The 15,145-nt window shown below is 36.3% G+C and overlaps 1 protein-coding gene across 1 annotated transcript in view; it reads right to left on the bottom strand.

The window, feature by feature from the left end:
- Nucleotides 1-15,145, bottom strand: part of VAMP7 (vesicle associated membrane protein 7) — a 59,490-nt gene that overhangs the window by 22,824 nt on the left and 21,521 nt on the right. The window contains exon 5 of the mRNA XM_029930186.1: nucleotides 14,671-14,761. Within this exon, the coding sequence (XP_029786046.1) occupies nucleotides 14,671-14,761 (91 nt within the window). The remainder of the gene's footprint in view (nucleotides 1-14,670; nucleotides 14,762-15,145) is intronic.

Genomic DNA, 15,145 nt, shown 5'->3' with positions numbered 1-15,145 from the left:
TATCCCTCCCCACTGCAGTTCACAGAGTCAGGGGTAGGGGTTCCCTTCACTGCTGTGTCTCCATTTCTCTTGCCATTGTCTTTTGCTGTTCTATCTTCTGTCGTACAGAAGCTTTTCAGTTAGCCCTCAGTTCCTTCTTGGGAGGATTTGCTCTGTAAATAGGTATAAGTTGGCATGTTCAATGGAGGAGGTGAGTTCATTGCCAACTTGGATTGGAACTTTTGAATCAATAATTTTTAAACTTTGCCCAAGGAAAAACTCATGACTAAATGGCTTCAAAGATGAATTCTACCAAACATTTCAAGAAGACTTAATACCATTTTCTCAAAAACTCTTCCAAAATAGAAGTGGAGGGAACACTTCTCAACTCATCCAATGAGGAGGCAAATTTTACTCTGATATCAAAATCAGAGAAACACATCGCCAGAGAAAAAGAGATCAATATCTCATGGATATAAGACATAAAACCACAGTAAAATATTAGAAGAAATCCAGCAATATATTAAAGGGATTATATACCATGATGAAGTGGCATTTATTTCAGAAACTCGGGTTGATTAAATATCCAAAAAACAAATATTCTAATATACTATATTAACAGAATAAAGATGAAATCCATATGATTATTTCAAATGATGCATAATATCACCTGGCAGATTCTAACATCCTCATGTATTATTCTATGTATATGGAAAAACATAAGGAACTCACTAAAAACTATTAGAACTAATAAACAAGTTCAACAATGTTGCACAATACAAAATCAGTTGTATTTCTATATATGAGCAATGAACCATCCAAAAATGAGAGAGAAAACTTCCATTTACAATAGCATCAAAAAATTAAAAAATAAAATACTTAGGAACAAGGCAAAAAGGATAGGAGAGACATACTATTAAAGGGAAAATATTCTGACTCTCGTCAAAAATGGTAAGAAAAATTTTATTCAAGACTATTGCAATAAGGATCAAAACTATCATAATAGGTGAGAAAGACTGAGCTCAACCCTAAATATAACAAGAAGTGGGGTGATGTTGGCATCACGGCAGAGTAAGACATCCTCTATTTTGTTCCCCCTTTTAAAAAAACTAATTAGGCATCTATCCACAACCAAAAGCACCTATGTCGAAGTTGTCAGACTAAACATCATATGCCAAAGACCTGAGGGGGTTTCATGCACCTGTACATTGGTAACAGGCAGACAGACCTATGTGCAGGCTGTGGAACCAGCAGGACCAGTGAACCTACCCTAAGCCCTTTTGGCCACTGTTGGAGAAAACCTGAAGAGTACTAACTTAGGCAGATAAGCAGTAATTTGTAGAAGCCCAGCCTTGCCAAGAGGAAATTTCAGCAGGGGACTGGACCATAAAATATAGCTATGAGTGTAGATGCACTGGAGACGGTAAGAAGAACTTTGCCAGCACTGACCCTCCCCAAGGTGACACAATATAGGGCTGAAAGGAAAAACAGTGAGTGAGTGTCAGCTATGTAACAAGCTACTGGAGAAAACCATTTCCCTTCGTCAGCACCCAGAATACTGAGGCAGAACCTCCAAGACTGGGGGCAGGGAGGAAGACTGGGAAAGAGGCAAACAAAAATATCATAGGACACCAAAAGAACATGTTTCCTGATGACTGTGCTCAGAACTTAAGCAGGAAGTCCATCCACAAACCTCTGGGAGACCCTCATCCAATAAATCCTCCTCTCACCAGTCCCAGAGTCATCTCCTCCCACTCTGTGGCCAGCTCCTAACACACGCTCCCAAGTGCATTGACAAGAGTGAGCTCCAGTAAAAGGAGTGCTTGCAGAATATCAGACCAGGGTCTGAGGGCAAGGAAGAAATATAAACTGTAGTGTCATCTTCTGGAAAACAATAAAAAGAGGTTTCTAGCCACCTAAGACAAGAAAAGACATAAAAGCTTAAGAATTCTGCCACAAGAGTAAGAAGCATGTAGCAGGAATATCCAGACAAGGTTGAAAAAAACCCAGATAACAGGACCATGAATGCTATTTGCTACCTGAGGGTAACTAGCAAAGACTTTAGTAGGTGTCTGGCACTTCAAAAGTGAAAACAGTTACACAAAAGTTCAAGAAACATAAAGAATCAAGGAAGTAGGTCAACACTGTAAAATAACAACCATCCTCCAATAACTGAAGTCAAAAGCATGAAATTTTGCAATCTAGCTAATAAGGAATTCAACATAGCTGCTCTGAAGAAACTCAACAAGCTGCAAAATAAAAAAATAACCCACAGAAAGACAATCAACAAAATCAGGAAAACACTACATGAACAAAATGTGAAATTGAACAGAGATAGAAATCATAATAAGAATCAAATTCTGGAGCTGAAGAATTCAATGAATGAGATGAAAAATTCAACAGAAAACATCTACCTCAAAGTAGACCAAATGGAAGACATAATAAGTGAGCTAGAGGATAGGGACTTTGAAACAATGCAGAGGATAACAAAGAGAAAATAATGTAAAATAACCAAAATGCCTACATGATCTATGGGACTCCATCAAATGTACAAATACTAGAATAACTGGGGTTCCAAAAAGATGAGAGAGAGAAGACAGTAAGCTTATTTAGAGAAACAATAATAGAAAACTTCCCAAACCTGGAGAGATGTGGACATCCAAGTTCATGAAACTAAGAGACCACTCTATTATCTCAACACAAAAAGACCTTCTTAAGATACATTACAATAAAACTGCTAAAAATCAAAGATAAAGAGAAACTCTCAAAAGCACCCTGAGGAAAAACGAGATTGTAACCTACAGAGAAATTCTCATTAGGCTATCAGTGGATTTTGTAGCAGAAACCCTAAAGGCCAGAAATGAATGTGGAATAACATATCCAAAGTGTTGAAAGAAAAAGATTGCCAGCCAAGAATACTCTATACAACAAATTTATCCTTCATATATGAAGTAGAAGTAAATATATTATCAGACAAATAAAAGCTGGGGGAGTTCATCACTACTAGACTTGGCATGTAAGAAGTGCTAAAAGGAAAAGACTAATTAGTGACATGAAAACTTACAAAAGTATATAATATACTGGTAAAGGTTAAATATACAGATTTAGAAAACTCTAATTCTGTAAGAGGATGGGGTGTTAAACACTTTACTATAAAGGTTAAAGGAAATGGGTATTATAAATATCTATAGCTACTATAAACTTTTAACAAATACACAATATAAAAAGAGGTAAATTATGGCATCAAAGGTATAAAAAGGGAATTAATTAGGTGGTTTTTGTATGCAGTCAAATTTAAGTTGCTATCACTTTAAAATGGACTATTTTATCTATTAGTTGATTTATATAAGCCCCATGGTAACTGCAAAACAAAAGCCTAGAATAGATTCACAGAAGATAAAGGGGAGGGGCGCTTGGTTAAGTGTTCAAAGGTTAAGTGTTCAACTTGGGCTCAGGTCATGATCTCATGATTCATGAGTTTGAGTCCCACATCGGGCTCTGTGTTGACACCTCAGAGCCTGTAGCCTGCTTCAGATTCTGTGTCTCCCTCTCTGCCCCTCCTCCACTCACACTCTGTCTCTTTCTCTCTATCTCTCTAAAATAAACAAACATTTAAAAAACTGAAAAAAAAAAAGATAAAGGTGAGATGGAGCACACAACCCCCAAGTATCACTAATTTTATTTAGTTTATTTAAAAGAATTTTTTTTACATTTATTTATTTTTGAGAGACAGAGAAAGACAGTGTGAACAGGGGAGGAGCAGAGAGAGAAAGAGACACAGAATCTGAAGCAGGCTCCAGACTCTGAGCTAGCAGTCTGCAAAGAGTCTGACGCGGGGCTCGAACCCACGAACTGTGAGATCATGACCTGAACCAAAGTCAGATATGCAGCCAACTGAGCCACCCAGGCGCCCCAGCCACATATCACTAATTTTAAAAGGTAGGCAGAAATTCAGGAAAATATAGACAGACCTAGATAGTATTACGCTAAATGAAATAAGTCAGACAGAGAAAGACAAATACCCTATGAGTCCACTTATATGTGGAACCTAAGAAACAAAACCAAACCAGAAACAGATCATAAATAATGAGTATCTAGAGGGGAAGGAGCGGGGGGGGGGGGGGGGGGGGGGGGGGGGGGGGGGGGGGGGGGGGGAGGGCGGAATAGGTAAAACGGGTGAAATGGATTAAGAGGTAAAAAGTTCCAGCTATAAAATAAATTATTAACATGGATGAAAAGTACAACATAGGGAATATAGTCAATAATATCATATCTTACTATGGTGACATATTGTAACTATACTTCTCCTGGTGAGCATTTCACAATGTATATAATTGTTAAATCACTATGTTGTATACCTGAAATGAATACAATATGGTGTGTCAACTACTTTTCTTTTCTTTTTTGACAGAGAGAGAGAGAGAGAGAGAGAGCGAGCGCGTACATGCATGCAAGTGGGGGAAGGGCAGAGAGAGAGAGAAAGAGAGACAGACAGACAGACAGACAGAGACAGCGAATCTGAAGTAGGCTCCATGCTGTCAGCACAGAGCCCAATGTGGAGCTCAAATCCATGAACTATGAGATCATGACCTGAGCCCAAATCAAGAGTCAGATGCGTCAGATGTTTAACCAACTGAGCCACCCAGGTGCCTCTCAACTCTATTTCATTTAAAAATTACATATATTTGGGGCGACTGGGTGGCTCAGTCAGTTGGGCATCCGACTTCGGCTCAGGTTATGATCTTACAGTTTGTGGGTTCGCCCTGCATTGGGCTCTGTGCTGAACATTTGCTCAGAACCTGGAATCTGCTTCAGATCCTGTGTCTCCTTCTCTCTCTGCCCCTCCTCTGCTTGTGTTCTGTTTCACTCTGTCTCTCAAAAATAAATAAATGTAAAAAAAATTTCATATATTTTCTGGGACACATGCACACGCATATGTATATATGTATGCATGTACATACATTCGTATGTATGTATATACAGTCTGGGGGAAAATAATAAATAAAAGGAAAAATTTTTAAAGTAGGCAGATATGGAAGGAAAAAGGAACTACAAAATTATAAAACAGCCAGAAAGGAATGAATAAGATGGAATTAGTAAGTTCTTACATTTCAAAAATTAACTATAGTAAGTTAACCAATCAAAAGGCACAGAGAGGCTGGATGGATAAAAACAAACAAAAAACACAACCCAACAATATGCTTACATGAGACTCACTTCAGATTTAAGTACACACATAGGCTTAAAGTAAAGAGATGGAAAAAGATATTCCATGCAAGTGGAAACCAAAGGAAAGTGGGAATAGCTATACTTAGACAAAATAAGGCTGTACACCAAAAACAGTAAAAAAAAAAAAAAAAGACAAATACAGTCATTATATAATAAGTGGTCAATTCATTAAGAAGCTATAACAAGCTTAAATAGATATGTACACTGTATCAGAACACCTAAATAAGATTCTTAATACTAACAGATCTGAAGGGAGAAGTAGATAATAATACAATAATAGTAGGGGACTTAAACACACTAGTTTCAGCAATGGCTAGATCATCCAGAGATAAAGTCAACAAGGAAACATTTAACCATACAAGTGGTCATAACAGACACACAGAACATTCCATCCAACAGCAGCATAATACACATTTTCCTCAGGTACACAAGGAACATTCTCCAGGATACACCACATGATAGGACATAAAAGAAGTCTTAAGAAATTTAGGGAGACTGAAATCATACCAAGTATCTTTTCCAACCACAGGAGTATGAAAATAGAAAACAGCAAGAGGAAAGCTGGAAAATTTATATATATGTGGAAAGTAAATAGCACACTCTTGAACAACCAATGCTGTCAAAAGGGAGAGAAAAAAAACACAGGATGCTACAAAAGCAGTTCTGCAAGGGAAGATTATAGTCATAAATGTATATGTTAAGAAAACAAAAGACCTCAAATAAACAACCTAACTTTACCTTTCAAAGAACTAGAAACAGAAGGACAAACTAAGCCCAAAGTTAGTGGAAGGAAGGCAGGCAATAAAGTTCAGAGTGGAAATTAATCAAATAGAAACCAGAAAAATAATAGAAAAGGTCAACAAAACTAATAGCTGTTGTTTTTAAAGATAAAATTGACAAAGCTCCAGCTAGACTAAGTAAAAAAGAAGATTCAAATAAATAAAAACAGAAATAAAAGAGTAGATATTACAACTGATACTACAGAAATACATAGGATCATAAGAGATGCTTAAGAACAATTATATGACAATAAACTGGATATATTCCTAGAAACATACAACCCACAAGACAGAATCAGAAAGAAAGAAATTTTTAACATTCCAATAATGAGTAAGGAGATTAAATCTGTAACCAAAAACCTCCTAACACAGAAAAACCCAAAGCCAGATGGCTTCATTGTTGAGTGCTAGCAAACACTTAAAGAAAAACTAATGCCAATCCTTCTCAAATTCTTCCAAAAAACTGAAGGGGGGGGGAAATACTTCCAAACTCCTTTTACAAGGTCAGAATTACCCAGATAAGGACACAACAGGGAACTCAAACTATAGGCCAATATCCCTGATGAACACAGAGGCAAAAATTCTCAAAAAAAAATTAGCAAATTGAATTCAACTAACATTAAAATAATCATATACCATGACCAACTGGGATTTATCTCTGGCATACAAAAATGGTTCAACGTACACTAATCAATACATGTGATATATCACATTAATATAGTGAAATATAAAAACTTACAATCATCTCAATAGATGCAGAAGAAAATATTTTACAAAATATAACATTATTTCATAATAAAACCCTCAACAAATTGAATACAAAAGGACATATTTCAGCATAATAAAAGTCATATATAACAAACCCATAGCTAACATCGTACTCAATGGTAAAATATTAGAAGTTTTTCGTCCTAGGATCAGGAACAAGACAAAGGTACCCACTCTCACCAGTGTTATTCAAATAGTACTGGAAGTCCTCTGTAGAGCAATCAGACAAGAAAATGAAATAAAAATAGAAAAGGAAGAAGTAAAACTGGCATTATTTGCAGATGATAAGATAATATATACAGAAAATCCTAGACTCAACCAAAAAGTTGTTTAACTAATCAACAAATTCAGTAAAACTATAGGATATAAAATCAGCATACAGAAATCAGTTAAATGTCTACATAGTAAAAATAAAATATATAAAAACATTATAAAAAGGAAAACTATCCCAATCACAATACCATTAAAATAATAAAATATTTATGAATAAATTTAACCTAGGAGGTGAAAGACCTCTGCAATAAAGACTATAAAGACATTGATTAAAGGAATTCAAGAAGACACAAACAAATGTACATATGTCCCATGTTCATGGATCAGAAGAATATTGTTTAAATGGCCATACTACCCAAAGCCATCTACAGATTCAATACAGTGTCTTTCAAAATTCCAATGGTATTTTTCACAGAAATAGAAAAAACAATCTGAACATTTCTATGGAACCACAAAAGACTCCAAAAAGACAAAGCAATCCAGAGAAAGAACAAAGCCAGGGGCATTATACTTCCTGAATTCAAAGTTATAGTAATTATTAAAACAGTATGTAACTGGCATGAATACAGACACAGGAACCAAATGGGACAGAACAGAGATCCCAGAAATAAACTCTTGCATATAGTTGACTAAGATTTTACAAGGGGGCCAAGAACACTCACTGGGGAAAAGATAATCTCTGTAACAAATAATGCTGGGAAAACTGGATAACCACATGCCGAAAACTAAAACTGGACCCCTGTCTTATACCACCCCTCAAAAAATAATTTGAAATGCATTAAAGACTTAAATTCAAAGACTGAAACCATTAAACTAGAAGAAAACATAGGGAAGAAGGTATTTGACATTGGTCTTTTCAATGATTTTTTTGGCTATGGCACCAAAAGCACATGTGACAAAAGCAAAACTCAACAAGTGGGACTACATCAACAAAAAGAGGGTCATCTACAGAATGCGAGAAAATAGGAATCCGTACAACTCAGTAACAACAACAACAACTACAACAAAACTATTAAGAACGGGCGGAGGAACCGAACAGACACTGTTCCAAAGAAGACATCCAGACGGCCAACAGAGACATGAAAAGATGCTCAAACACTCACCATCAGGGGCGTGGAAATCAAAACCACAATGAAATACCATATCACACCTATCTGAATAGCAATAATCAAGAAAACAAGAAATCACAAGTGTTGGTGAACATGTGAAGAGAAGGAAACCTCTCTGCCCTGTTGGGAATGTAAATCTGGTCACTATGGAAAACAGTTCCTCAAAAAATTAAAAATACAACTACCATATGATCTAGCAATTCCACTTCTGGGTATGTATCCAAAGGAAATGAAAACAGGATATTGAAAAGATATCTGAACTCCCATATTTAATGCAGCATTATCCACAATATGAAAGATATGAAAACAACCTAAGTGTCCATCAATGGATAAATGGAAAAAGATGATGAATGGAAAAGATGTGATGTCTGTACACACAGACACACACACACACACAACAGAATATTACTGAGTCATAAAAAAGAATGAAATTCTGCCATTTGTGACAATATGGATGGATCTTGAGGGCACGATGCTTAGTGATATAAGCCAGACAGAGTAAGCAAAGATTATATATTACTTATACATAATGTAAGAATCTAAAAATGCCATATTTGTAGACACAGAGTAGAATGGAGATTACCAGGAGCTGGGAGATGGATAAAGTAGGGTGATGTTGTTAAAGGGTACAAACCTGCAACTAGAAGATGAACAAATTCTGGAGATCTAGTGTACAGCATACTGAGTATAGTCAACAATAGTGTATTATATACTTCAATATTGCTAAGAGGCTAGATATTAAATGTTCTCACTGTAGAAATGACAATTTATATGACGTGAGAGAGGTGTTAGTCAAAAGCTAAAGTGGCAATCATATTGCATTATTTAAAATGTATTAACATGTACACCTTAAGCTCACATGTTTATGTAAATTATATCTCAATAAATATGTCTTTATTTTATTTTGAGAGAAAGAGACAGAGAGTGAGTGGGGAGGGGCAGAGAGAGAGGGAGACACAGAATCTGAAGCAGGCTCCAGGCTCTGAGCTGTCAGCACAGAGCCCAATGCGGGGCTTGAACTCACAGACTGTGAGATCATGACCTGAGCCAAAGTCAGCTGCTTAACTGAGTCACCCAGGCGCCCCATATATCTCAATAAATAAAAAAAAAAATCAAGGACAAGTAGGGATTTTTTTTAACCAACAAGCAGAGTGAAGGGGTAGTCAGCAGATGAAAAATTACTGGAAGAAATCAAGGGTAGGCCTAAACTGGCCTAAAAGTATCTTCCTAAAGGTAAGCCAAGGACTTAAACATCAAAGGTAGAGGATGAGGAACTTGATCACCTATCAAGGGTGATCAGACATCAAGGGTAGGGGATTGACTTAGCAGGATTCTTTGGTAAGGCTGGCTCAGGTAGACCTGGGACATAGCCTAAGAATGATGCCTAGACAAATAGAGGGCTGGGAGGAGATGGTCTAACATTTGGTCAAGCAGAGAGTCTTTGTCATGTATGATCTCTATGGCAAAAACTACAAAACATTGTCAAAAATTTTTAAAAAGACCTAAATAAATAAAAAGGCATGTCATGTTCATGAATTGGCATAATATTGTTGAATTTGGCAGTATTTCCCAAACTGATCTACAGATTCAACACAATCCCTATGGAAATTCCAGATATCTTTTTTTTTTTTCCAGAAACTGCAAAAAATTCTTATGGAAAGGAAAGGTACCCAGAACAGACAAAGCAATCCAGAAAAAGAGGAACAAAGTTGGAACACTCATAATTCCTGATTTAAAAACTTACTACCAGTCGGCAATAATCATGACAGTGTAATATTAGCATAAAGACAGACATAAAGATAAATGGCACAGAACTAAGAGTACAGAGATAAATCCATACATCTTTGGATTAAATGATATTTGATAAGGGTGGTAAGATCATTCAATAGGAAAAGAAAATTCTTTTAAACCAGTGTTACTGGGATGACTGGATATATACATTTGAGAGAATTAAGCTGGATCCCTTCCTTACATTATACATAAACATTAACTCAAAAGAGATCATAGCTATAAAACACTTAGAAAAAAACACAGGAGTAAATCTTTGTGACCTTGGCTTAGGCAATGGATTATTTTTTAGATATGACACCCAAAAGTCAAGCAACAAAAGAAACAAAAATAAATTGGGCTTCAACAAATTAAAAAATGTCTGTGCTTCAAAGATGGGAGAAAATATGTGCAAATCTTATCTGATAAGGGCCTAGTACCCAGAATATGGGAAGAACTCTTACAGCTCAAGATTAACTGGGATTAATAAATGACAATGGGGGGCACTTGGGTGGCTCAGTCAGTTAAATGTTCAACTTTGGCTCAGGTCATGATCTCAGTTTGTTAATTTGAGCCCCGCCTGCCCTGGGCTCTGTGCTGACAGTTTGGAGCCTGGAGCCTGCTTCAGATTCTATGTCTCCCTCTCTCTCTGCCCTCCCCTGCTCATGCTTGCTCGCCCGCACTATCCGCCCCCCCAAAATAAACAAGCATAAAAAATTTAAAAAAAGAAAAAAATGTCAACGGGGCACACCTGGGTGGCTCAGTCATTTGGGTGTCCTACTCCTGATGTCGGCTCACGTCATGATCCCAGGATCATGAGACTGGGCCCTGTGTGGGGTTCCACGCTGAGCATGGAGCCTGTTTGTGATTCTCTCCCTCTCCTCTTCTGCCTCTCTCCTGTACTCTCTCTAAAAATAAGTAAAAATAAAAAAAAATAAAATATATAAAATGATAATGGATTTTGAATAGAAATTTCTTCAAAGATCTATAAATACAAATGGCTCATAAGCACATGAAAAAATGCTCAACATCATTAGTCATCAGAGAAATGCAAATCAAAGCCACAATATGATACAGTCTCACACATACTAGGTTGGTTATAATCATAACACAGATAATAAATTTGGGCAAAGATGTGGAGAAATTAGAATGCTTGTACACTGTTGGGAATGAACAATGGGTGCTGCCACTTTAGGAAAGTTTGGTCTTACTCAAAATGTTAAACATAGAGTTCCGATGTGACCCAGCATTTCCCTAAGAGAACTTAAAACATAGGCTCACACAAAAACCTGTACACAAATGTTCACAGAAGTATTATTTATAACCAAAAAGTGGAGACCACAAAAAAAGTCCATCAACTGGTTTCAATACAATGGACTATAGCATAGCCATAACAAGGAATGAAGTACTGATACATGTAACCACATGAATGAACCTCAACATCATTAAGGTAAGCGAGAGAAGCCAAGATACAAAAGGTCATATATTATATGATTCCATTTATATGAACTAGCCAGAAGAGGAAAATCAATAGAGACAGACATACGATTAATTGTTGCTCAGGCCTGGATGTTGAGGAGGAAAGGGAAGTGACTGTAAATGGGTGCAGGATTTATTTTAGAGGTGATGAAAAATGTTCTAAAATCAATTATGGTGAAAGCTGCACAGCTTCGTGAATATATTACAAACCATCAAATGGTATACTTTAAATAGGTGAATCGTATAGTGTATGATTTTTATCTTAAGAAAGATGTTTAAAAAAATCAAACTGAGATGATTACAAACGCTTTTGCTAAATTGTAATTGGATATCTCTGTAATTCTAAAAATAAATAAGTCATTTAAAAGAAGTTGACTTAAAAGGTTCATTTTCTGGGAAATTTATGCATTTGCAATAAACAAAATTGTAGCAGTTGGCTGCTTCAATTTCAGGAGAAATAAATACATCTGACAACCAAAAATAGAGGGAAAAGAAATATTAGTAGTTCCTCCCACAGGTTCTCTAGTTTGCATACAGACATACAACTAAAACTAAAATCAATGGTAGGAAATCACTACAAATAAGCAAGAGACAAAACATATCAAGAATTGCATGTTTCTCCCTTTTATATTTAGCATCACTGATCATCAGGGAAATACAAATCTAAACTACAATGAGGTATCTCCTCATATCTGTCAGAATGGCTAAAGTTAACAACTCAGGAAACAACAGATGTTGGCGAGGGTGTGGAGAAAGGGGCACCGTCCTACACTGTTGGTGGGAATGCAAACTGGTGCAGTCACTCTGGAAAACAGTGTGGAGGCTCCTCAAGAAGTTAAAATATAAGTTCTCTACAATCCAGCAATTGCACTACTAGGTATTTATCCAAAGGATACAAAACTACTACTTCAAGGGGATACATGCAACCTGATGTTTACAGCACACTGTTATCTACTATAGCCAAATTATGAAAGCAGCCCAAGTGTCCATTGACTTAGATGGATAAAGATAAAGAAGATGTGGTATGTATATATGTATGTATGTGTGCATACTCAATAGAATATTATTCAACAATCAAAAAGAATGAAACCTACCGCTTGCAATGATGTGGATACAGCTAGAGAGTATAATGCTAAGCAAAATAAGTCAGTCAGAGAAGGACAAATACTGTATGATTTCACTCATCTGTGAAATGTAAGAAACAAAACAAATGAGCAAATGGAAAAAAACAAAGAAAATGAGAGGCAAACCAACAAACAGAATCTCAACTATAGAGAACATAGTGACGGTTACCAACGGCAAGGTGGGTAGGGGAATTCATTACATAGGTGACAGGGACTAAGGAGTGTACTTTTTGTGGTGAGCACCAGGTGTTGTATGAAAGTGTTGAATCGCTGTATTGTGTACCTAAAACTAATATTACCCTATATGTTAACTAACTGGAATGAAAATAAAAACTTAAAAAAAAAGTTCCTCTCTTGATTATTAACCTCATTCCCGGTAATAGGCACAAAACCATTTATAACAGTTCTATTATTATAACACAAACCTCTAAATCACTGCTACCTAAGAGTGTCTGCTACTCCTCCAACTATCTCTAAGCACACAGTTCAGTCCAATTAACATATTCTTATCAAAGTGTTCTCAATGGAGGAAGCAGAGTACTGACTTACATGCTCGAGCAAGCTCTTTATCTGGTTGTAAAACAGTACTCTGAATAACACTGCTCTAAAGAACCAAAGTGTCCAAAATAAGTACAATGATTCATAATACAACCCAATTATATACTAATTGAGCATAAAGTAGACTCACGATACTAACGATAATTCAGCTCTTACTATGATAGGCACTCTACAAGATGCTTCACATATATTTTCTCCTTCATCCTGGTAACCATAGGTGCTATCATCTTCTTTTTTGCAGATTAGGAAACAAAGCTCAGAGAAGTGAGAGGACTGACCAAAGGCTGACTAGAGGTAGGAAATGAAATCAGGACTCAAACTCCAGCACATAGGACTACAAATCTTGGTTGCTATATTATACTGCCCAAACAAAACTGAACATAAACTATTATTATAATATGCATGTATGGATAAAAAAACTTAAAAGAAAAAATGAAAATGAATCTCTAGGATGGTGAAACCAAGAGTAATCTTTTTAAAAATGTCTCTAAAGTTTGTTCTAATAATAAATGTAAAGGTGATTCAAATAGTAAATCCAAAATATAAGTAAACTGACATTTATGAAATTTGACAATCTCAATTAAATATCTTATAAAACAATAATATAATCAGTTTCATTCAATTTTATACAAGTTATTGTCTGAGATATTCCCCTTAGAAAGAGTGGTTCTCAAACTTGAATATGCATTCGAATCCTCTGGAGGGCTTCTGAAAACAGATTGCAGAGTTTCTGATTCAATAGGTCTGGGGTGGGTCCCCAAAACTTGCATTTCTAACCAGTTCCCAAGGCATGGTGATGCTGCTGGCCCAGGGACATTTTGAAAACCAGTGTTTTTAGAAAAATTAGCATCATCCCACATCTAAATACAACTGCATAATCAATTTAAAAACAAACTTGATGGGGGGACCTGCGTGGCTCAGTCAGTTAAGCATATGACTTTGGCTTAGGTCATGATCTCGCGGTTCACAAGTTCAAGCCCCGTGTCGGGCTCTGTGCTGACAGCTCAGAGCCTGGAGCCTACTTCAGATATTGTGTCTCTCTCTTTATCTGACCCTCCCCTGCTTGCACTCTGTCTCTCTCAAAAGTAAACAAACATTAAAAAAATAAATTTGATGAATTTCTCTGGATTATTTTAATGTGCTAAATAGCTTCAGAAAACACAGGCTGACTGAATTTATATCATAGTTCATCCTTTGAAGAATACAACAGTCAGTTTTTGGACCAATTCTTTCAATCAAGAGCTACAAATTTCTAGGGAGGTCAAATAGTTATACTTTAAGCATCTACTATCATCAGCTATCTGGGTATCTCTAGCCAAAACTGATTAATTTATTCTTGATTGCTGAACTTTTTTGTTAAGAGTCTCAGAAATTAGCATTGCTGAGTCAACTAACAAGTTAGAATGAATAGTCATAAGTACTAAGAAAAAACCATTCATATAGTAGACAATATCATAAGTATGTATGTAATACCCATTCTTAGCTGATAATTAGCTTTCAACAGTAATAAGCACTATTTTAGCCTTTCTAGAATAATTTGATCCCAGTCAAGGAATCTATGATCATTTTTGCCAACATACATGTGAGTTATGCCAGGAAACATACCTATGTTTCTGACCATGATTCCTTTCAGTTCATCCACTTGGGCTTGAGTCTCCACCACTTTGTCTATGCCCTTATTCTCAGAATGATGCTTCTATAAGAAAATAAGATTTTACTTACCAGACATTATTTATAATAGGAAAACAAAGAGAAGAGGAATGACATTGAGGAATGATATTAAAATATGCTGGTATTGATACAAAGGATATATGCCATTTCATTTAAAAATTGTTATCAGACCTAGGGAAATATATAAAGTGATGCCACAGGGGCACCTGGGTGGCTCAGTTGGTTAAGTGTCCAACTTCGACTCAGGTCATGATCTCACAGTTTGGAAGTTCGAGCCCCGCATCGAGCTCTGTGCTAACACCTCAGAACCTGGAGCGTGCTTCAGATTCTGTGTCTCCCCCTCTCTCTGCCGCTCCCTGGCTTGCACTCTGTCTCTCTCAAAAACAAATAAACATTAAAAAAATTTTTA

The sequence above is a fragment of the Suricata suricatta genome, chromosome X (genome assembly GCF_006229205.1).
Source record: "Suricata suricatta isolate VVHF042 chromosome X, meerkat_22Aug2017_6uvM2_HiC, whole genome shotgun sequence".
NCBI classification, from domain to species: domain Eukaryota; kingdom Metazoa; phylum Chordata; class Mammalia; order Carnivora; family Herpestidae; genus Suricata; species Suricata suricatta.
This window is presented reverse-complemented; position numbering and strand designations above follow the sequence as displayed.